This window comes from Sander lucioperca, chromosome 14 (genome assembly GCF_008315115.2).
Source record: "Sander lucioperca isolate FBNREF2018 chromosome 14, SLUC_FBN_1.2, whole genome shotgun sequence".
Lineage (NCBI taxonomy): Eukaryota > Metazoa > Chordata > Actinopteri > Perciformes > Percidae > Sander > Sander lucioperca.
Window position 1 is genome coordinate 21,493,237 of NC_050186.1, and position 22,805 is coordinate 21,516,041.

The following is a 22,805-nucleotide window of genomic DNA, read 5'->3' on the forward strand; positions in this document are numbered from 1 at the left end:
GTCCCTGCAGACCAGCCAAAAATCTACCTTTCCCTCAACACACCCACACACACCCACACACACACACACACACACACACACACACACACACACTACTCACAGTGACCGTGGCCAGCAGTCCCTCGGGCACATTAGCTACAATGATACCAATGAGGAAGATGACGGCCTCCAGCCAGGAGTAACCCAGGACGATTGACAGGATGAAGAAGGACACGCCGAGGAAGACGGCCACACCTGTGATGATTTGGATGAAGTGCTCGATCTCCTTGGCAATGGGTGTCTGAGGAGTAGAAAAAGAAGGTGTTTGGATGGATTAAAGAAGATTAATTAATGCTATTATTTTTTGGGCATTTTAAGGCCTTTATTTCCAACAGGACAGCTTAGACTTGAAAGGGGAAAGAGAGGGGGAATGATAGGCAGCAAAGGGCCGCAGGTCAGAGGTGAACCCGCGGCCGCTGCGTTGAGGACTAAGCCTCTTTATATGGGCGCGCGCTCCACCAGGTGAGCTACCCAGGCGCCCGATGATTGACTGTTTTCACTAGGATGCATTTAGTGAGCGAGACTCACTAACTGCAGTAAAACTTCTTATCCTTCTTAGCTGTTGTCTTTCATTAGATACGTGAATGAATACTGTATATGAATGAGCAACTGTTCAATTACACAAAAGCTGCAACTAAAAGAGCCTGTTTTTAGTAAGCAACCTCTATTAGGTGGCGTGTAAATGACACAGCAGCCCACTGTCAGATAATCAACAACAATGAATATGGTACCTTGCCAGTCTCCAGGCCCGAGGTGAGAGTGGCGATGCGGCCCATCACTGTACGATCACCAGTACACACAACAATGCCGCGTGCCGTTCCTGAAGAAAGAAAGGAGAATGCTTTTAATTATTAGCTTCTTTATCAGTTCCAGAAAAGATAAAGAAAGAGGAAAACAAAAAACGCAGACCATGTGTAGACTGTATATGAATACATGGACAGTTGTGATAAGAGTGATGATGCTTGGACAGTGCAGGACTAAATGCAATGTGACAATGTGTCCACAGGAGGGCATCGCAGATTATTGTTTCCTATTCTACCACTGTGAAGAGCTTAGTGTGAGTTGCCGGGCCTCCCAGTAATATGATGGGATGGAACAGGTACAATGTGGTCACATTTCCAGTCAGTGGGCTCCCCTGATGACTTTGTCACACCAAACACTTTGACCGTAGCCTACAGTAAAAGTGGACGCGTAGCATCTTTGTTTGCAGCACTATATGAGCACTGATCCGGAACAATACAAACATACGCATGCAACCATATGACACGCACGCACGCACGCGCGCGCGCGCACACACACACACACACACACACACACACACACACACACACACACACACACACACACACACACACAGAAATGGTTACAAGACGGCGAGTGGCTAACCCTAACAGTGTAAGATTTGTATAGTATATGTGATGAATATGATGGTAATAATGATGATTTTGGGTTTGGATAAAGGTGATGGGCACCTACCCTCGACACAGTTGGTGGAGAAGAAGGCAATGTTGCGGGTTTCCAGGGGGTTGTCATGGGTACCGTCAGGTGACCTGGTCTGGGGCTCTGATTCACCAGTCAGGGATGAGTTGTCCACCTGGACAGAGCAGAAAGGAAGCATTTGGTATGTGTGTGTGTGTGTGTGAGGGAGAGAAACTAAGAGGATGATAGGGGAGTGGGTAGTCTCGCATTGCCAGACCTTCGCTCACAGCGCTGCGGAGGAGGGTCGGGCTAGTCCATATAGCAATCCGGGATGGGAGAAAAACGTGCTCTGGTTTATTGGCATTTCTTTAAACCAATCACAATCGTCTCGGGCGGTGCCGAGCGGGGCCACGGTGCCTCTGCAAAATAGCCTCGGGAAGGAACTGGTTTTGGTAGAACACGTTTACGCTCAAAGGTTGTTTTAGTCGTGCAACAGAAAACTCAGATTGGACAGATATTCTAGCTAGCTGTCTGGATTTACCCTGCAGAGATCTGAGGAGCAGTTAACCGTAGTCCTCAGAAATAAATAAAATAAAAGTTTAAAATTATAACACAAATAAAGCAGGAAGGTAACGGGACATCCGAAAACGGACATCCAAAAAGAGTTGCGGCAGAATGAGAGCAAGCCCGGAAGTGGAACGTCGTGGATATAGACTAGGGAGTAGATAACTGGTTGAGTGCATTCATGATAAGATAAGGTACAAAGCCAGATAGACCAGGATTGTGTGCGTTTTCTATGTTTTGATTGTCTTTGTTCATGCTTGCTATGCATCTGTTGATGTTGTTGCTGTGCAACGGGTGTCTTTGTGTTTTAATACAGACATTACATTTCCTAAAAATGTAACTTTCCATCAAACATTCTGAAACTGATTTGAGGTTCATATAAGGACCTGCAGGAACAGTAAAAAGCTGTACTAATTCAGCATTAAGATATAAAAGATATCTGTGTTTGTCCTCAGCTTGTACCAGCACCATTTGGGGAAACCAAGAAAAGCAATCAGATAAACAGTTTACACAGCTGTTTTAGCATGAATTTAGAATGGTGCCTTAATATCACATTGCAACACATTCTCACTCTCCAATCGCGTTACATATGGACGATTGGTCATGTTTCTCATTCAGGCTTAAAGTCTCCTTTAGCGTCGGGACTCTTGGCGTCGTTTGACGTTTTCTATTCACGCTAAAAGTGCGTTCTTTTGGCGTTTGTTATTTACGCTAAAAATCTCCTTTAGCGTCGGGACTCTTGACGTCACTTTTGATGCTCTGGGTCGGGACGTACTGACTGTCATGTGGCACAAGAACGGGACAGTTAAGTTTAGGAAAAGATCATGGGTGGAATTATAAAATGTATGTTTCTGTGCCACGCGGTACAAGAACGGAACACGAACCCCAGTCTCCTGGGTAAAAGTCATGTGTCGTTATACCCATCCACCAGCCCAACCAAACTCCTAACGCGGATTTTCGGTCTTTCATACTACTCGCTCTTAATACTGCGTCATCTTACAGCTCATTCCATACATACGCTGAAGGGTGCTTTTTGCGTTGTGTCTGACGCTGAGAGCCACCGCCCAACCGTCCGTATTTTACGAGTTGGGAGTGAGAACGGGTTGCACATTGGGAGGATGCTGTGCTTGTTTTAGTTAACAATTGATCACCCAACACATCAGGTGGATTGTAAAAAGGGTGGACAGAGACGCACTGCTCATTCTCACAATCATACTCTAGAGACACCTTACTCAAGAGCAGCTTTACAAGTTGTTTACAAGTGTGTGTGTGTGTCTGTAACCCACCTTGCAGCCGTGGGAGGAGATGATGCGGAGGTCAGCGGGGATCCGGTCTCCTCCTTTCACCTCCACCAGGTCTCCCGCAACCACCTGCTCAGCATTGATCTGCATCTTCTCTCCTTCACGGATCACCAGGGCTTGCTGCAAACAGACAAAGAGAGAAAGAGAGAGAGGAAATATGTAATGCCAAAAATAACAATCTGTAAAGAAACTATTTAGAGAAAGGTTAGAGAAAAGGTGAAACAGCACAAAAACTAACGCAACACACAGCTTGGGGGAAAAGAAATATGAAAGCTTGCTACTCTGGCTTGCAGCTTCATAAAAATATAATTTTGGTCAACTTCATACTTCAGAGTACTTACAGTTGTTGCCAATGAACACTTTTTGCATGCGTGTTTGTTTTCATTTGTTTAACAAGCAATACTGCATTTTTCATTTAGAATAAATGTTTTGTTGCCATCTTCTTAATATGGTGTTTACATCATATTGAAATAAACTGATTTCTTCACATTTGAATTTGTAATTTAATGACTATTAGAATCTAAACACAATGTTTTACTTATCTATGACCATAAAACCTTTTTTGTTTTGCTCAGCATTATCACAAAAGGACGCTAAGGAATTGGAAAATGTGTTATTTCAGCACCATCTACAAAGACGTTCTCAAGTTCTTTTGGATCTCCTTAGTGCTTCCACCCTCTTGTAAAATCCATCTGAAAGCTTAAACTTGCACTTTTTCAACTTGCAATTTTTTGTAAAAAAAAAAAAAAAAAAAAAAAAGCCCCCCTTGGCAACAATTATCACAAAAAACCCCATCACAATATCCTGGTTGAACTATTGAGTGTCCAGTACCTGAGGGACCATGTTCTTAAAGGACTCCATGATCTTGGAGCTCTTAGCTTCCTGGAAGTAGGAGAAGCAGCCAGTGATGATGACGACAGCTGACAGCACGATGCCCAGATACAACTACGAAGAGAAGGAAGAAAGAAAAGGTTTCATTAGGGCTGGGCAATATATCAATATTATATCGATATCGTGATATGAGGCTAGATATCGTCTTAGATTTTGGATATCGTCATATCGTGATACGATATTAGCGTTGTCTTTTACTGGTTTTAAAGCCTGCATTACAGTAAAGTGATGTACTTTTCTGAACTTACCAGACTGTTCTAGCTGTTCTATTATTTGCCTTTTCCCCACTTAGACATTATGTCCACATTACTGATGATTATTTATCTAAAATCTAAGTGTGAAGATATTTTGTTAAAGCACCAATTGTCAACCCTAGAATATTGCCGCAATATCGATATTGAGGTATTTGGTCAAAAATATTGTGATATTTGATTTTCTCCATATCGCCCAGCCCTAGGTTTCATATTTAATGCGGAAATTAAATGACTTCACCTTTATCTAAATATGTATCACATAAGTGTAAAGGAAGACCAGGAAAGGGACACAGACGGAGAGACTAAGTTGAAAAATCATCCGTATGTCTCACTGATGATTTTTCCGGACATCAAACACTGGAGTGTGAGAGGTAAAGGAGATATTTCAGGAAGCTGAGTCTTCTGTTAATAACACAAATGGTCTTTAAAAAGGTATATTATGTAGGATTTTCCTAAAAACAAGGTATGGACTAATACTAATGTAATCCCTCTCAATCATCACTTACGACCCACTAGTCCATCTCTTTGCTGTCGCCTCATGTTTTAATGGATCATCATTAGAAGGTCTAAATCCTATCTTTTAAATAATCCTCCATACAGCACTCCATCTGACGCAACTGTAACCAGCTATCAGATAGGGCTGCACGATATGAGGAAAATATCTAATTGCGATTATTTTGACTGATATTGCGATCACGATATTAGAGGGAATGATAATTTTTGTATCGTTATTCTCATTTTCACAGAAAAACATTAAAATAAAAAAATAAATAAAATGATAGTAGTGTGATTTTACCGAGGATCTATACAAAACAAAGACATTTTCTTTAGTCTGTACGATACGATTTGTAGTCTGACACATATTTTGCCTTTAACAAATATTGCGCCCCCCTGCAGTTTGGATATTGCACTAGTCCATATTGCGATTTCGATAAAATTGCGATTAACTGTGCAGCCCTACTATCAGAGTGTGAATTTATATTCGGAGGGTGTGATACAGTCTTGGTAACTCATGCTGAGTCGTCACTGTTGTTGTTGTTTTACCCAGAGTCCTCCCCTGTTGTCCAAACCAAGTATTTTGTCCTTTCATGCTGTGTGTCACGCCGCTTAGCCGCGGTCCCCGGCTCTGCTCTGTGCTCTGACCTGACATGAAACAGTGCTGAACCATGAACATCCTTACCCTGCCATTACCAACATCAGGAGCCACACGCTCCCTGTGGCGGGGCCCCAAATGGGTACTAACAGGATGGGGACTGTCACAATAAAGACGGATCGGTTGGCATGATTCAGACAAACGGCTGACACAACCTTTATCAATGACACAGCCACATCCCTGAGGAGGAGTGACTCAACAGATCGCTTTTTGAGTGATGTGCTGGAGGACAGGGAGCGCGCGCACACACACACACACACACACACACACACACACACACACACACACACATCTCTATACATGCTTACCCCCTCTGGTGTTTTTTTGATATCTGGTGTCTCACAGGTACCGTGCACAAACAGTGGTGGACTAAGAATTCATTCTACTATTATCCATTATCCATCCATCTCTACAACTGCCCACTTACGTTATCCCCAGCGGGCTCGTCCTCTGTGGCAGCCTGGATGGCGTAGGCCAGGAAGCAGAGGATAGCACCGATCCACAGCAGGATGGAGAAGCCACCGAACAGCTGGCGACAGAACTTGACCCACTCTGGGGTGGTGGGGGGTGGAGTCAGGGCGTTAGGGCCATCCCTGGTCAGGTACTCCGCTGCCTTGGCATTGGTCAAACCCTGAGAGCAGCAGAGGGGATGTACAGGAAAAGATGCGAGATGGATTAAAGGAGATATGGATGTGCAGAGGGAAGAGAGCAGTGGAGAGGTTGGAGTTATAGAGAGTGTAGAAAGGAAGCAGGAAAGGAAGGGCAGAGGAAGAAGGCAGAAAGGAGGGGGACAGAAAGAAAGTGTTGTGAATGGGACATACAGCACTTGTAAAATAAACTCAAAATAGATTTTTTTTTTTTTTAAAGAGGTGTACTGACTGGGATGTCTGGGAAGTAAAATTGAACAATTGCTGAATCATCAGCACTGTGTTAAATCAGGACAGAAACAACAATATATTAAGTTGAACTGATGGTGTAAAAGTGGCATTTTTGATCGGAAGTGAACGACTTACCTGGACGATATCAGTGGTGTATTTCCGGCAAACTTCCTCGACAGACATTTTGTGTTCAGTCTACAAAGAATCAAAATGCAGAGCAAATTTCAGTTATCATAAAATATCCAAAACATATTCTACACAAAGTGTGCATAGAAAATATTAATACCATCGAGCAATGTAAAATGTTTCAAAGAATACAAATTTTAAGGCAAGATGTTGGTGTGGTGTGGCTTAATTCAAAGAAGGAAATCAATGCAAATGACTTGTTTAGGTTGGAACCCAACATACTGTCCCGAGGGTCCTTGGTTGAGAAAACGTATTTTCTGTGTTTAACAAAAAAAAAAAGATTGATAAATGATACTTTGACCCAGCTCATATAGTTTTATAACAGGAGATATCCTGAGGGTTTGGCTTTCTGCCCTGAACAGAATCAAATCCTTCCACAACAGGATTAAATTGCTCTGGCATATTACCTTAAACACCACTGTACTGTACCACTGCTGTTTACCAGCTGCTACAGAATACCGCAAATCTGTTATCTCCGTTTTTTAACAGGGAGATGAGATTAAAGTTGGATCGCAGCTGGAGTGAAGCCAGGATACACCATCGATAAACTCCTCACTACTCAGCTGGGACTTCACGGCTTTTGTTTATTCTTTCGGGTGCTTGAGTGCCACCAATCTGGTACTAAAAATATGTAGAGCTATACAATAATATGTGACGAATTACAGCAAGCAGTGAGGTCACAGGAAGTGCTGCAGAAAGCAGTGCACTTACTATGGGAACTTCCTTCTTGAGGTCATCCAGATCCTTGCCTCCCTTCTTCTTGGGCGACTCCTTCTTCTCATCCTTCTCCTGCGTGGTGGCCACGCGGTAGCTGTCCGACCGTCCATACTGTGACACACAAAAGCAAGCTTTGAGTTTGGTCCTGTCATATTACTTTGTGAACAGCTGATGCACGTATCCTTATTCTCACTGCATCACAAGAGGACATGTTCAACGATTAGTACACACTACTTTACACCAACACAATCCAAAGTCTTAGCAAAGACGGCCAAAGGAAACCTTCATTGTCCAACTTGCAGTTGCAATAACACTTATAACAAAGTGTACCAATTTGACGCTAAAACATAAATAAAATGAAATTGAATAACCATTGGTGTATTATAAACACCTAAAACACTGTTTTTACACTTAGGATTACCAAAGATCAATACCACAAACGATTTTAAGAACGTGCTTGGTTGCCAACTCCCGTGTTTCTTCCACATTAAGACCCAGTCAAAACATTTAGATTGTAATCCAAATTTAGATGTAATCCCCTAGTGCGAGAATGGGAACTCGACACTTCCTGATTAGAGCTGGCATCATTAGAGCACAGGAACGTCTCAAGAGCTCCACTTAAACTGCAATTTTTTACCAGCGCTATTTAAGCTACTGTGGTCCAGACTGCAGAGGCTGCTGCTGTGCCTGAGAGGAGGAGGAAACATAAAAGCAGCCAGGAGACAGTCAGACAGTGAGATGAAGCAAAAAATAAAGTAGAAAAAAAAGTGCCAGAAGGTAGACAAAGAAAAAGGGCCCAGGATAGGAGAATAAATCTGTACAGTTACTGTAACGTGCATCATGGGATATTCACAATCGCCTGTGTCCTACATTAGTGTGTGTGTGTGTGTGTGTGTGTGTGGGAAAGCCATTTCTATCTATGCATAAAAGTGTGTGTTAGACAGATACATCTGCCTGTTGGAAGTCTGCAGGTTTGTTTTCTTTGCATATAATTTCACTTATTCAAAGTTTTAGTGTTCCAAGGTTGTCTAAATGCAAGGGTGGTTTAACCTGAAAGAGTAATATTCTGGGGAAAAAACACTAAATACTTGTAATAGTTGACATAAAATAGTCAAATTAAAAAATCATCAATACAGGCTTTTAGCATCTTCAGTCCAAAACATGCAGAGAACTGTGCATTTGGGCTATTGAAATGATAAGTAATAGGTAATACTGCAAAGCTTTAAGTCTCTAGAAATATCAGATTAAATACAATTCTAGAGACTTGCTGGGTGACAAGCCTAGACTTATCCTTTGAAAAGTCTTCAGCATTATGAGGGTGAAGCTACTTTGCTCTAACAAACCCATTCTCCTAAATATGTGTTCAAGTACTCATACAGTAGTGGTGTGGTACTAAGGTACTAAGACACTCGAATAGGACGAACGTGACTGTAAATGTTATAAGTAACACCTGTGTTTTCCTACTATGAAAAGTCAAAATGTCTGCTGTGATAAAGGCCCACTTCAGTAAAATCTTAAAAAAAAAAAAAAAAAATCTTCCACAATACAACCAAAGCTAATGCAATGCCACAAAGCGGTTGTTTCAAGAACTCGATGGTATTTTTATGATTAACACAACAACGCGATATCATGAGTTCGCGTAAACATACACGCCCACTTTCTTAAACCAAGTGGCGTGTTATCTGTACGCATTTTGAGCTATCCGGGTGTATGTCTACGTTGTATACAGCGGACGTAAACATACACGCCAATTTCTACAAGTGGCATGTTATCGCGTAAACATTCACGCCACTTTCTAAAGCCAAGTGGCGTGTTATCTGCACACATTTTGAGCACCGTATACAGCGGATGGGTTGGGTTTAGGAAAAGAAGAACCGGTTGGGTTTAGGAAAAGAACAACGGGGTTGGCTTTAGTAAAAGAAGAAAGCGACGGTTGAGTTTAGGAAACGTGACACGAAGGAAACGTCACATGCGGGACACGATCCCCGGTCACCTGAGTGAAAGTCCTGTGTTGTTTGACCCATCCTCCACCCCGACCAACCTCTCTACGCCAATTTTCGCCCTTTCATACTACTCGCTACGGCGTAAATTCACACGCAATCGCAAGGTAATGTAAGTCAATGGAGGCCAAACGGCGTCGATAATGATAACGCGTCAATAATGGCATACGAATTGGCGTGTCATACATACGCCACTTCATGAGATCAGTCTGAACACAAACAGGGGATGAGTCTTTGGAATGAATGGCTACTTTAATGGCAACACACCTAATCTAGCAAGAACTGTTTTTTTTTGTTTTTTAAACTGAGGGGGGCTGCAGGTCCAGTGTGAACACTATTAAAAATAATTACCTTCAGACAGGCAACAAAAAAACTGTGAGGCGAAAAGAACAGCAAGAAAATCAATTATAGCCCAGGAAAGGAACCTGTAGGCCAGATCTAAACATGGTGGTTCAGCCACCAAACCACTGATGGCTGCAGATGCAAATAGTTTTTTTAGAAGTATGGGTGATTAAATTAATTCATTACTAGAGGAAATCTAACTCACTCATTTTATGAATTTAAATAGCCTGCTTAACCTTATAAAGTTATTTTAAATCTGACTTTGAGTCTTAGCTCAGCCGACATTTCCCATAAGTATTTTTTGTGTACTACTGTGTGTATGTGTGACTACTTACTACTGGGAATGCATTTTGACTTGACATTTGTTCATCAGGCAGATGCTCACTATCATCCAACAGTAATACAAGTGTGAACATGGGAGTCATATTGTGGGTTACCATGCACGATGAGCGGACTTATTTTGGGAAAGCTCTTACGTGGATTAGTCTACGCTGAGACGTTTCACGCTGATTTGATGGATGATTGATGCTGTTTAACTGTTTTTTTTCCTCACTGGATAAAAAAAGCTATTAGGCTGCCGCGTTTGTTTTACATCCTCTTTCCTCCATACATCTCTGTGTACATAATTGATTTTGCTTTAGAGTGTGTGCACATGTGAAATAGTTTTTCAATGATTAATGTAAGCGAAATTAACCTTGTACGTGTGAGGGTGCAGTTTTCTTATGCATGCATTATGTCTATATTGTAATGGGGATAGACTAATCTTTTATTGATATTAAATATCAGGTCTCTACTGCCAGTTATGTCATTTTCTTTGTACAATTAAAGCAGTGAATTTTTCCATTGCGTTGGTTAGCGAGCTCATTTGCACCTGGGTGGTGGTGGCAGCACTGTGAGAATCACATTTTTTGATTTCTCCAGTGCATTCAACACCATCCAGCCACTGCTACTAGGTGCCAAGCTGCAGATGATGGGTGTCGGTGCGTCCACAGTCTCCTGGATCACTGACTACCTGACAGACAGACCACAGTTTGTCCGTCTGGACCGTGTTCTGTCTGATGTGGTGGTGAGTGGTATGGGGGCTCCACAGGGAATGTGCTGTCTCCTTTTCTGTTCACCTTATACACCACAGACTTCCAGTACTACTCAGAGTCTTGTCACCTACAGAAGTTTTCTGATGACTCTTTGCATCCTGGGTGGAGATGTGGACATGGTTGAGGAGTACAGACACCTGGGTGTCAACATCGACAACAGGCTGAACTGGAAAATCAACAGCAATGCTCTTTACAAGAAGGGGAGGAGCATACTCTGTTTCCTGAGGAAGCTGAGATCCTTCAACGTGTGCAGCAGAATGTTGGAGATGTTCTACCAGTCTGTTGTGGCCAGCGCTCTGTTCTCCTCCGCCATCTGCTGGGGCAGCAGCATCGGAGCCAGCGACACAAACAGACTGAACAAACTGATCAGGAAGGCTGGCTCTGTTATTGGCTGCAAACAGGAGACATTTGAAGCTGTGGTGGAGAGGAGGTCACCGAACAAACTGTTATCTATCATGGATAACCCCGACCACCCTCTCCACCCCCCCACACTGGTCCAACAGAGGAGCACCTTCTCTAAGAGGCTCCCACAGCTTCGATGTCGCACGGACCGCTACAAGAAATCATTCCTACCACAGGCAATTCAACTTTTTAACACTTCATCACTGAGTGTGAGATAAGACTCATATACATCACAACTGCACTGAATGCACCGTGCACAATAGGTTTATCTACATCCTATCATTACTAGTCAAACAGTTGTTTATTTTTTACTCCCCAACTTACACATTAAGTTTATCTATATATTTATCTATCTTTCTTAATTAATCCCTCAACGTTTCCTTAAAAACCATGTATAGACTAACACAATAGTAAGTGTGTGGCAGACCCTGTCCTCTGCCTGTATTTATGCTATTTTCTTATTTTGCTGTGTTCGGGACGTTTCTGGGTGTCAGCCATAGTCTTTGGGCCCCACGTGGGTGTGTTACCCCGAGCCAATAACAGCGCGCACGGTGCGCAGCCCGTTCACACCTCTGTCGCTGTGTGTGTGTGTGCTGTTGTGCACTGTGTGTCTGTATGACTGACACAGTATACACAGGGTTTGTCCTGGCTCAGAATGGGCCTTTGGGCATGATCAGCCCGCGTACAGTAAAGGCAATGAGTCTGTGTTACCTAATTTGACAGAAATCTATGCATTTTCCTGTTATTTCTGACAATTTGATAAACAAAAATGTATATAATGCTGAGTAAATAAATAACAATATACTAATAACAAATAACAAAACTGGTTACATTTTTTTTAAATATATATATTTTTTTTAAATAAATGACCGGGAGAGTCCGGTACAGCCCGTCTCTGGAAATAAAACTGAGATCAGCTCTCATATTCAACTTTATGTTCTGCTTGTTTAACGGTTGTTTGCTAAATGCTCTAAAGACATTTAGAGCGGATTTGAATTTTTTATTAAAGATTATTTTTTGGGCATTTTAGGCCTTTATTTTTATAGGACAGCTGAAGACATGAAAGAGGAGAGAGAGGGGGAATGACATGGAGCAAAGGGCCGCAGGTCAGAATTGAACATGCAGCCGCCTCGTCGAGGAGTAAACCACTACATATGGCACACGCTCTACAAGGTGAGCTACCCAGGCGCCCAGATTTATAAAAAAAAAAAAAAAATCAATTCTTGTCATTTTGGTGCTGGTGATTTTCCTTTGGGGCTGGCTAAAACCTCTTTGTGGGGCACCTACAATTCCTCTAGGCAGGAAAAACCCTGCATACATAGTACACAGAGATAGTATACCTTGAGCTTTTCTACATCTACCTTAGATCGCTATAAGCATTTCAGAATTACAGAGTAATTTCTAGTGAAGTTTTAAGGTCATATAATTATATAAATGCCGTTTTATACTTGTGCACTGTCCCATTACCAATGTAACCAGGAATAGTCCAAATTAATTGGCAAAAGGATTGTTTTGGTCTTTGAATGCTCACACTGATGTCAATTAGAACATCACTAACACTTAGTACTGCCCACAGTCTCAAGGCTGGTGTCTGTGCTCGCTCATGAATCAGACAAGAAGGATTGTCTTGGGGATAACTTTTTCCGCAATGTGATTAAAGGATAATTAGACAATACAACCGTTATATGCTTCAGTCACAATTTCTTTTACTAAAGCATACGATTTATTGTATTTTGTCATTTTGTTGGCTGTGTGTGAACCTGTTGTCGTAAATAGTGCTCACTATCTTACTGCACATTTGAAATGGCTGACCACAGACTTTAAACTAGACGTTAAAGTTGACTGACTCCCACATGCAACTTTGTTATGAGTGAATTTTACATTTTAAGGCTGTCATCAAAGATTGTAATATCAAGAAAAAATGCTAACCAACAGTGGGGGAGACTGCTCACTAGTGTTCTTCAGTGAGTAAGACTTTTATTCTATCTGTGCAGTTGTACACGTTTGTTTTCTGCCTGACTACAAAACAGAGCATTTTTCCACGCTGGTGTTTTTCTGTGGGTAATTTCCATGCCCTGTATGTGTATGTGTGTGTGTGTGTGTGTGTGTGTGTGTGTGTTGCCATCTGTTAGGAGGTGCAGGAGGTTCCCCGGGCAGCGGCATCCAGGAGGCCATCGGATTACTGCGGTTTACTACGCTGACAGATTAACCCACTGATGACTCTCTCTCTCTCTTCTACTGTTTACTACACTGACAGCTTAACCCACTGAGTCAGTCTCTCTCTCTCTCTCTCTCTCTATCTATCTCTCTCTCTCTCTCTCTCTCTCTCATTTACAATGTTGAAACAGCACTAAATAGATTTCACTATGTGTATGAATACCACAAAGAAAACGTCAAAGCATGAAGAAAAGTGGAAGTTTTAGTATGTGTGTTTAACGCCCCCATCAGATCTAGTTCCTTTAGTGTCTAAATTTAACTTAATGACTCAGGATCATCGGCTGCTATAAACTGCCAGATTTCTGTGCTGATTGTTATTCCAAAAACTGCTGAGATGTGAAGTAGGTGAGAAAGCTTTCCAGTGTACTATAACTTTACTTTTTAAGATTACACAACGATGACAATAAAACCTAATCACTGCTTTCACTGCCACAATGTTAACATAATGATGTAAAGGCAAAAACAAAAAATGTTGACACCCTGAAGAAGGCTGCTTGTGCTGCTATGTGTGGGTTGTGTGTGCAGCATATAAACAGACACTTCAGTGCTGCAGCATCTTGTGATGTAGGAAGTCACAGAAGCACTACAAAGAAGCCTATTTGCCTAAATGCACATTGGCAAATACAGTAAACACCCAATTAGCATTATTACAGTTGGATTTGTTCAGTCGGCAGCAAGCCGGACAGAAGTTGCAACATTCCAACATTTTCTACTGCTCCGAGGCTAAATACGTTGCTTTTTCAACCTCTTCATTACCACATATACAGGACCACATTAATATTTGATCACTTGATGAAAAACATATGAGCAGGGTGAAATGAAGAAAATTAACTCCTAATTATCAAGGGCAATATATTCCTCCACCAATTTTCATTTTACAGAAACATTTTCACTTAAAGCCATAACTGAACCAAACAAGGGCAAGAATAGTGCCTACATTTCAGGATGTTACACCATCCTCCTGGCATTTTGTTTCATGAGACTTCCATAAATTAGTATGTACAATATGCAGTACACAGACGTATACTACTTTCAGTGTCATTCATGATCAAACCAGTCTGGCTAGTCCACACACACTCCGCGATGGGAGAAAAACGTGCTCTGGTTTATTGGCATTTCTTTATACCAATTACAATTATCTTGTGTGGCGCAAGACGCCGGAAGCAGCAACGTTTTGGTGGAACATGCACGTAGGGAGGCGAGCTTAGAATTAAAATGGCTGTCGAGTGTGTGATGAGAATTTTACTCAAAAAAAAAAAGGATAAATATAATTTGACTGTCGGTTCTAGCTTGGAGGATGTTTCCCGAATCGACCGGATTTTAGAATGTCAACACAAAGAAAGCAGAGGTGAGGGACATCCGACCGGAACTATCCCGTAAAATGAAACGTCCTCGATATATAGACTATGATCAAACTAAATGAACATAGATGCTATTTTCCTCCATATATTACCTCTGTTGCTCACAACAGTTCTACTACTGCCTGTTCTTAGTCTAGTTACAGGCTGCAAAACCTGAAGTGGTCTCAGCAACATCCAGATGTTCAGTGCTGAACGAAAGGACAGATTGTACATGCCGAACATTTGTAGTCCAGCTGCTGGTATTCTGTATCCAGCCTGGCCTGCAGGCACAGAGCACCACAGATCTGAGGAAGGCTGGATAAACCATGTTTTAATCTGCCGAAATCACTGGTCAAATCAGGGACATTTTGATCTGTGCATCCTAGTTTGAGTATGAATTAAATGAAGGGTTTCCGTATTGACCACAATAATTCATGAACCCGTAACATGAATTAAAAGGTAAAGATCAGGAAACAGATACGTTGAGCTGTATGGTGAGCATATCAGTTACTGTGGGAACGGGCCTTAAAATGAGCTGTAATGAGAAAAAGGGGCATCAATTATGAAGATCAGTATCTCTAAGACATAGATGTTCTAATTAATATCCATAATTTCAATTTAGTTTATTATGTTATTGGCCATTTTACATGAAAGCAACTGATTGCTATATTGTTGCCTGTTTGCAGTGCTGGTATCTGCCCATATGATTATTTACAACCAAGCAAATGTAAACTCTGATAGACACCGCTCCATACTAGAAGACCTTGGTAAAATATCCATCAGCTGGCACTAAATCATCCAGTATTTAGCCATGTTAAACATGTGGTATTTAGGTTATTTACAGCTACATTTAACAATGTTCCAGTGACCAAAATGTCAAAATTGTAGCTCTGATTTTTTTTTTCCAAATGGAAGATCTCGCTAGTGTATGTTGCCTCCAGTGGAGTTCTGGTGGTGCCAAAGTGGATCATCTTAACCACACACACAAAGAAATGGATTAATACACAGATCAGTGGACTGGCCGACCTAGAAAATACTGATGGACTGACAAGCGCTAAGCGCTCAGCACACACACACACACACACACACACACACACACACACACACACACACACGAGAGTGGTCTTCCATCATCTATCCCTCCCTTCACCCTCCCACTTTGTTTACATTCTCCTCTCTCCCGGCTGCCCATCTGTTTCTCTGCTCTAGGTAGACTCACGAGGAGTCTCTGAGGCACACTCATGACGATGACACTGTGTTTTAACTCCGTACATGTGTTTCCAGTGACAAATGCAGATCACATCCACAGTGGGATAAGCCATCAGTTTGATTTGTTTTTGATTTGATTCTATAAAATATTTGAACAGTGGAAGATTGGATGGCTGTGAGAGTAGATTTCTGAAGAAACACACCACAGATTTGGTGCTGTTCCCAACATTACAGCAGTGTGTTGTCAACTGTTGCAGTGCGGGATGTCTGAGAGTGTGATAATGGCCAGTTGTTAACAGAATCAGGTTACCAGCGTCTACTTCTAAATGGGTTGATAGATTGGGGATGTGAGGTTTCCAGGCAACAGTCAATCTGAATCTAAATAATTGAAATCAACAGTGGGAGGTGTGTGTGTGTGTGGGGGGGATTGGATTTTTTTAGTGATGTAGTTAATTATGAAGGTATGTATGTTATGTAATATTGCTGTAATGTGCAGAGCAACTGTTCAGTGTGCTGTGTATTCCCACTCCCTTATCCTCCTTGTCATTTCTGTACGGTGTTGTTGCAGAACGCATGGAAAACTACTAGTTACCCTTGGCACTTAAGTTACTCCGCAAACCGGAAGTGATGTCAAAGTGACCTCACAGTGCATTTCAAGAAAAATGCACAATGCACTGAACCACAAACAGAAGGCATCAGTGGCATTGGAAAACCCTGATCAGTGATTTGCAGTGGTATGGACCCACACTACTTCTCATACACGCACACGCACACACACACACACACACAAAGTAGTTAAGGACAGGAGGTTGAGAGTCAGTTAAGTACTGATGAAGTATTGACAAACTGAAACAATTATACAACAGAGTCCAGAGTCCATGGCCAAAACAACATGCAGTATATAGTGTAAGCACAATCACATACGTAATAAAAAGCTGTGCTTTGCAGTACCTTACAACTACAATGCCAGTATGTAGTGATATCTAACATAATATCTGAGCGTGGCTGAGTGGACTACACTCTGTGACACCATAAGTTTAGTAGGCTATTATTCCAGTCTCTGGAACTCCGCTTCAACCTATGAAAACCAGCCCCATCACTTTAGTCACATAGCAATAAGATTACCATGTGTGTATCTGCTTTCTGCCTGCATGCATGAATTTAAATGTGTTATTTTAATGCATTCTTACATGATGCATTTTGAATTGTCTTTCTACTTGAGAAGTGCTTTACAATCCGAAAATAGAGCTATTAACGACGGAGCATTAATGGCACCATTTACGTAAAGCCCCAGTGAATCTTTTGAATTTTTTAAATCTTAACTATTCCAAAGACTAGAGCCAGAAGCCGTTTTACTCTCTAATCAAGTTGTAAAGTCAGTGGGCAGTAGGAGAACCCGCAGTACAAGTATTCAGACGTTTACAGTTTAGTAACTAAATTAACTGGCCAATCATAATGTACGGACTTGCCTGTAGTGCAACACAAAACTGGTCTGGAAATCAAAATTGATCTGGCTGCTTTTTTTTTTTTTTTTTTTTTAGATAATTTTTTGGGCTTTGTATTGCCTTTAATTGACAGGATAGCTTGAAGACAGGAAAGAGGGAGAGAGAGGAGGGACGACATGCAGCAAAGGGCCGCGGGTCGGATTCAAACCCGGGCTGCTGCCAAGGACTCAGCCCACATGGGGAGCACGCTCTACTGGGTGAGCTAGAGGTCGCCCCAATCTGGCTGCTTCAATCAGCGCCAAAAGTCATTGATTTAATATTTGTTACCATGGTTAAACTCCAGTTACATCTCAACTGATTCAGTAGTGGGATTACATTTAAAATTCAACATGTTTAGTGAAATAAAAAGATTTTACAACCAACCTATGATGAAACAGCTGAAAAAAAAGAGTCATTATTAGGAACTGCACATTAAATATGCATTACGCACTGGAAAAAGTGAAAGTAGACTCATCCCAACAGTGATGCTCATTCATTTGCCGCAGGACATTTGCACAGGCTAAAACAACAACCCAATAAAACTACAACTGGCTTCACTAACGGAACAATTTACATTAATACAACACAATGCAATCCAGAAATGTTGGTTTTCTGTAGATGGCCACAGCAGTTTTACTGTATTAGTTGTTTAATATTGAAACTTATTTCTAGTGCACAAAGATAGTCACATATTCTGGTATATGAATCTGTGCACTGATTTTAATAAGCTATAGTACAGACAATTATTATCATTCAGGACTTAAATGGAGATCTCATAATGTTGAGAGATACTGTATGAAGCATCAGCTTTATCATGTATTACACACACACACACACACACACACACACACACACACACACACACAATCCTGATTGGCTCTCCTCCTGAAGCTTCCTCACCAAGTGCATTGTGGTATACCGACAGATGCATTCATCCTTGTAAATCTCCTGTTCTCCTTCTGTATCTCAGTGTTAAATCTATCCATTTTTTAGCTCCACCATTGCTCCTTCCTCTGTGTCATCACTGCAGCAAACTTAAACAACATGCCGGCATCTCTTTGTGGCATTCCTCCGCTTCTCCATCTTTCCCAGTATTCACCCTTCTCAAGGTGACTCACCACAAAGGCATCACTTTCTGTCTCTCCCTCTCTCTACCTCCATCATTTATCACTGGATTTTGGTCAGTTTTCCTCTAAACAGGACCTCCCAGTAAGGCATACAGGTGGCTGACCTTCGTTTCATCCATTCTTTCACTCCCCAACCCGATCGTTCCCTCCTGCAGCAACAGCTCATGTCAATTCACTGGCACGGATCAAACCGCCCATCACCATTTATCCAAATATCCTCTCATTCTCCCCCTCCCGAAGGGCAAATAACAGCCTGAACATGGGAGTTTCCACTCCTCCCATCCATGCATGCACGCACGCACGCACGCACCCTGTCCTCATTTCTTTGACACATTCGTGTCAGAGTTGTGCACGGTTTTCTCCTCCGGCGATCTAGTGGCCAGCATCACAAACGGTGACAGAGCATCACCTTTTCCACGACTCTGCCTTAATGCCCATTGTCCCTCATTAGCAGAGATGGACAATGATACCATTGACACTGAAGTAACGGAGCTACAGTTATCCTAGTTCATGTTCACATAATTTTATAGGCTCCACATACCATAAGAAAACTTGATGCTATAATGAAAATACTCCTATGTTGTGACAATACAGCATGCTGTAGGAGATTATAAAATTTAATAAAGAAATATAGGGTTGTAATACCTCACTACTGAGTATGGACACTGGATAATGCCTTATAATAACACTACAGGGATGTAACAGGGATTTTTTAGTATAGGAATGACATCATGAAGGAGACTAAATTTAGTGGCTGGAAGAATATGTCCCTCATGACCTGACAGATCAATGTTTTTGTGAGTCTTTGGGGACGAGATGGTGGAAGTGTTGGCTGTGTCTACCCTTGTGGAGAGCACCTTCCTTTGGGACCCACCCATCCCTCACCATAGACCATTATGTAATGTTTGAATGGAAATGCATTAAAAAAAAAAATTAGAAGAAAAAAAAAATCATAGCCATAGACAATTCATGGTTTTGATTCCCAGCCCCCACCCACTTCCACTTCATTATTTCCAAATAATATTACAAATTCAGGACTTTCTATTAGCTCTTCTTTATTAGGAATAAATAACAACACACATGTAAGTTAAAAAGAAGAGAAATGGCATGATATTCTGCAGTCGGGGCTGCAGTTTTCACAATCAGTTGGTTACATATTCCTGTGCGTAATTGAGCGTTTCACATATATTATTCACACACGATTTCTGGCTGGACTCGCCTGTGTCATCATGCAGTCGGACTAATCGTGTATTTAGGAGCTGTGAATTTCCTCGATCGTCTACAGCGGGTCCAGCTCCTGTTGCCAGATGTTCGGTCGGTGTAATCTCGATTTTTGGAAGCGGTGCATGGAGCAGCACATCTTTGCGCCACTACATGCTTGTTAGAAAACTTAAAACCCCTTATTTCTAGTTAAAAGTCGGTCGGCACACTGGGTCCGTTCTCTGATTTGGTGAAATTGATCAGGAAACCAAACAAGTGTACTTCTCATCTACTGAGGAACATGAATCAGATTTTACAGGTGGGCATGGCTATTTGATTGATCAACTTCATTGTGATGTTCCCCATGGGTGGTAGAAACAGTGACATATTTGTTATTTGGGTTTGAGCTGTAAAAAGATGAATGAGATTCGTTACTGTAACGCGTAACCACCCTGCACTGGTTCTGTCGCACCGACTGGACTCTTTTGCGGCGAATTGACTCACAAATCTGATGCATATTATTTAGAATAAAGACGCCGTGTTCGGGCAACAAACTTCCCCTCTATTACAAGATAATCTTAGTCGTTAGCATAAATTGCAACGCATAGATTCGGTAAGTTAAATGACCTTAATGGCAGACACTGCAACGACATCCCGAGAGCAATTAACCTTAGACCCGTTTGACAGAACGATAATTCATGCAGCAATAAGGTTTAGCTAAGCAGTTTGCCACATAACGTTAACAAACAGAGAATATCCCACCAATGTCGTTCTAACATCATGCCCGTGCCTTCATACGCTTTAACCCTTTCTTTAACCGACACACTCAGTGACCGTTACCAGACCGTACAGCTTTTAACAGAACCGACATTTTACAACGTAGTAGGTAAATAAATCACAAGAGATGTAGCTAGCTCTTACCCCCATTTCAGCGCAGTTAGTCGGGTCCCCTCAGAAGAAGAGTCGCTTTTAGTCTTGATTCAACAAGGACAGCTGGCTTTAAAGAGGGTAGACGTGAAAGGAACAGTCGACTGATAATAGGAAATAATTGTCTCCCTTTAGTTGATAGCTAACTTATTGCTCTACTGACACAAATCAATTAACTAGCTGACATACTATCCTAAAACACAATTTTTAAAGAGAAACGGGCATATGGTAACGTGGCAAGGCAAAGTATCGGCAAAGCTGCACCCAGTTCAGATGAAAATCAAAAGGGTTGTTTTTTTTCGGCATACAATGTTAAAATCATATGCAGCCGTTGGTGAGACTTCACCAGCCTTCTCTCTGTAAGGCGCAAATGATGCCAGCGGAAAGTAGATCCGCACAGCAGGTTTCTTTTTCGGATGATGTCTCCCTCCGCGGCTGTGCCTAGGCTGCCGTAGCACGCAGGGTTCCCTAGTTGTCACTCCGCGGATGTGTCAGTCTATGGTTCAAAGCTGTTTTATACCGTCTATGGTTCAAAGAGACTGTTGCTGCGTAATATCGATTAAATAAGCTTGTAACCCATCATCCCAGCGTTTAGGCAATACAGTAAATACTGTTTGGAAACAAGGAAATCGAATCTTTTTTTAATGATTTCATCCAACATATTAATGCAAGAGAGAAAAACATGAGTATAAGTAAAGGCCTTTGTTAAGCTGAATCGCTGATCTAAAGGGCAAATAATAAAATATAAAATCTATTTATATGTAGCCTAAGGCATAAACATGGCCGGAATAAAAAAAAAAAAAAGAGATGATGACCTCCCACCTACTGTCCTCTGTGCAATCTATGCTGTCACCCCCAAGTTCCCATTAAATCCAGTGCAACCAATACTCCTATGCTGGAATAATATGTATAATTTAGTTAATTAGTTTTTGGTAATTTGATTAAACACAACTTTATTTAGAAATATTCACCATTTAAACACAGTATAAACTAAAAAATAAAGCTCTTGTTGATAGTTGATAGAAGTTGATAGTCTCGCTTTGCCAGACCTTCCTCCACAGCTGCGGAGGAGGGTCTGGCTTGTCCACACAGCATTCCTGGGATGGGAGAAAAACGTGCTCTGATTTATTGGCATTTCTTTAAATCAATCACAAAAATCTTGAATTTCCCCTTGGGGATCAATAAAGTATCTATCTATCTATCTATCTATCTGTCATGGGCAGCGCTAAGCTCCGCACGGAGCCCTGGTGCCGCTGCAAAATAGTCTTGTGAAGGAACTTGTTTTGGTGTAACGTGTGCGTTCAAAAGTTGTTTTAGTCGTGCTAGAGAAATCTCAGATTGGACAGATAGTCTAGCTAGCTATCTGGATTTACCCTGCACAGATCTGAGGAGCAGTTAACCATAGTCCTCATAAGTCGACCGGAGTTTAAAATTCTAACACAAAGAAAGCAGAAGGAAACGGACATCGGCCGAAAAGACATGCATCCGGCGGAATATCCGGCGGCACCGGAGCAATCCCGGAAGTGGAACATCGTGGATATAGACTACTCAGTTGATAATCCAGTCTGACGGTCACAAAATGTGCCAAAAGATGCATGTATACATATGAGACAGATATAACTGACGTAAGCTTGGAAGCTATTATGCCAATTCTAAGGTTAAAAGTTACTTTGTCTTAGCCTAGAGATGCGTCATATTTCTAATGAAGCTGTATAATTGTAAACAATGTTATCACATTAGAATTGTGGAGATCATTACTCTTTAAATCAGATGAACCTAAGCATCTCCTTTCTGGATTGTTGTTTAGTTGGCAGCAGCTGTTCCGGCAGCATCTTTTCTGTGTACATCTGCATCATGAACAGCATCAGGGGAAATGACTGCCGCATACAGCCTATTCTCCAAACGCAGGATATAGCCTGCATTAGTATGGCAGTATTTGTCAAACAGATGTGAGCAGCAGTGCAGTGCACAAAATATTGGATTGTTTTTGAGGTCGTGCTGACAATTAAGAGTAGAAAAGAGAGAAGAGCAGGGCTGAAGGTGCAAACTCCAGACAAGTAG

General features: G+C 41.7%; 1 protein-coding gene across 1 annotated transcript in view; it reads right to left on the reverse strand.

Annotated features, from left to right (window-relative positions):
- The window catches only part of atp1a3a (ATPase Na+/K+ transporting subunit alpha 3a), a 36,167-nt gene extending 15,031 nt beyond the window's left edge, over nt 1-21,136 (reverse strand). The window contains exons 1-9 of the mRNA XM_031295585.2: nt 20,739-21,136; nt 7,397-7,513; nt 6,635-6,694; nt 6,049-6,252; nt 4,155-4,268; nt 3,309-3,443; nt 1,516-1,633; nt 771-859; nt 101-280 (exon numbers count right to left, since the gene is read on the reverse strand). Coding sequence (XP_031151445.1) covers nt 101-280; nt 771-859; nt 1,516-1,633; nt 3,309-3,443; nt 4,155-4,268; nt 6,049-6,252; nt 6,635-6,694; nt 7,397-7,513; nt 20,739-20,744 — 1,023 coding nt within the window. The 5' untranslated portion in view covers nt 20,745-21,136. The remainder of the gene's footprint in view (nt 1-100; nt 281-770; nt 860-1,515; nt 1,634-3,308; nt 3,444-4,154; nt 4,269-6,048; nt 6,253-6,634; nt 6,695-7,396; nt 7,514-20,738) is intronic.
- Between the last annotated feature and the right edge of the window lie 1,669 nt (nt 21,137-22,805).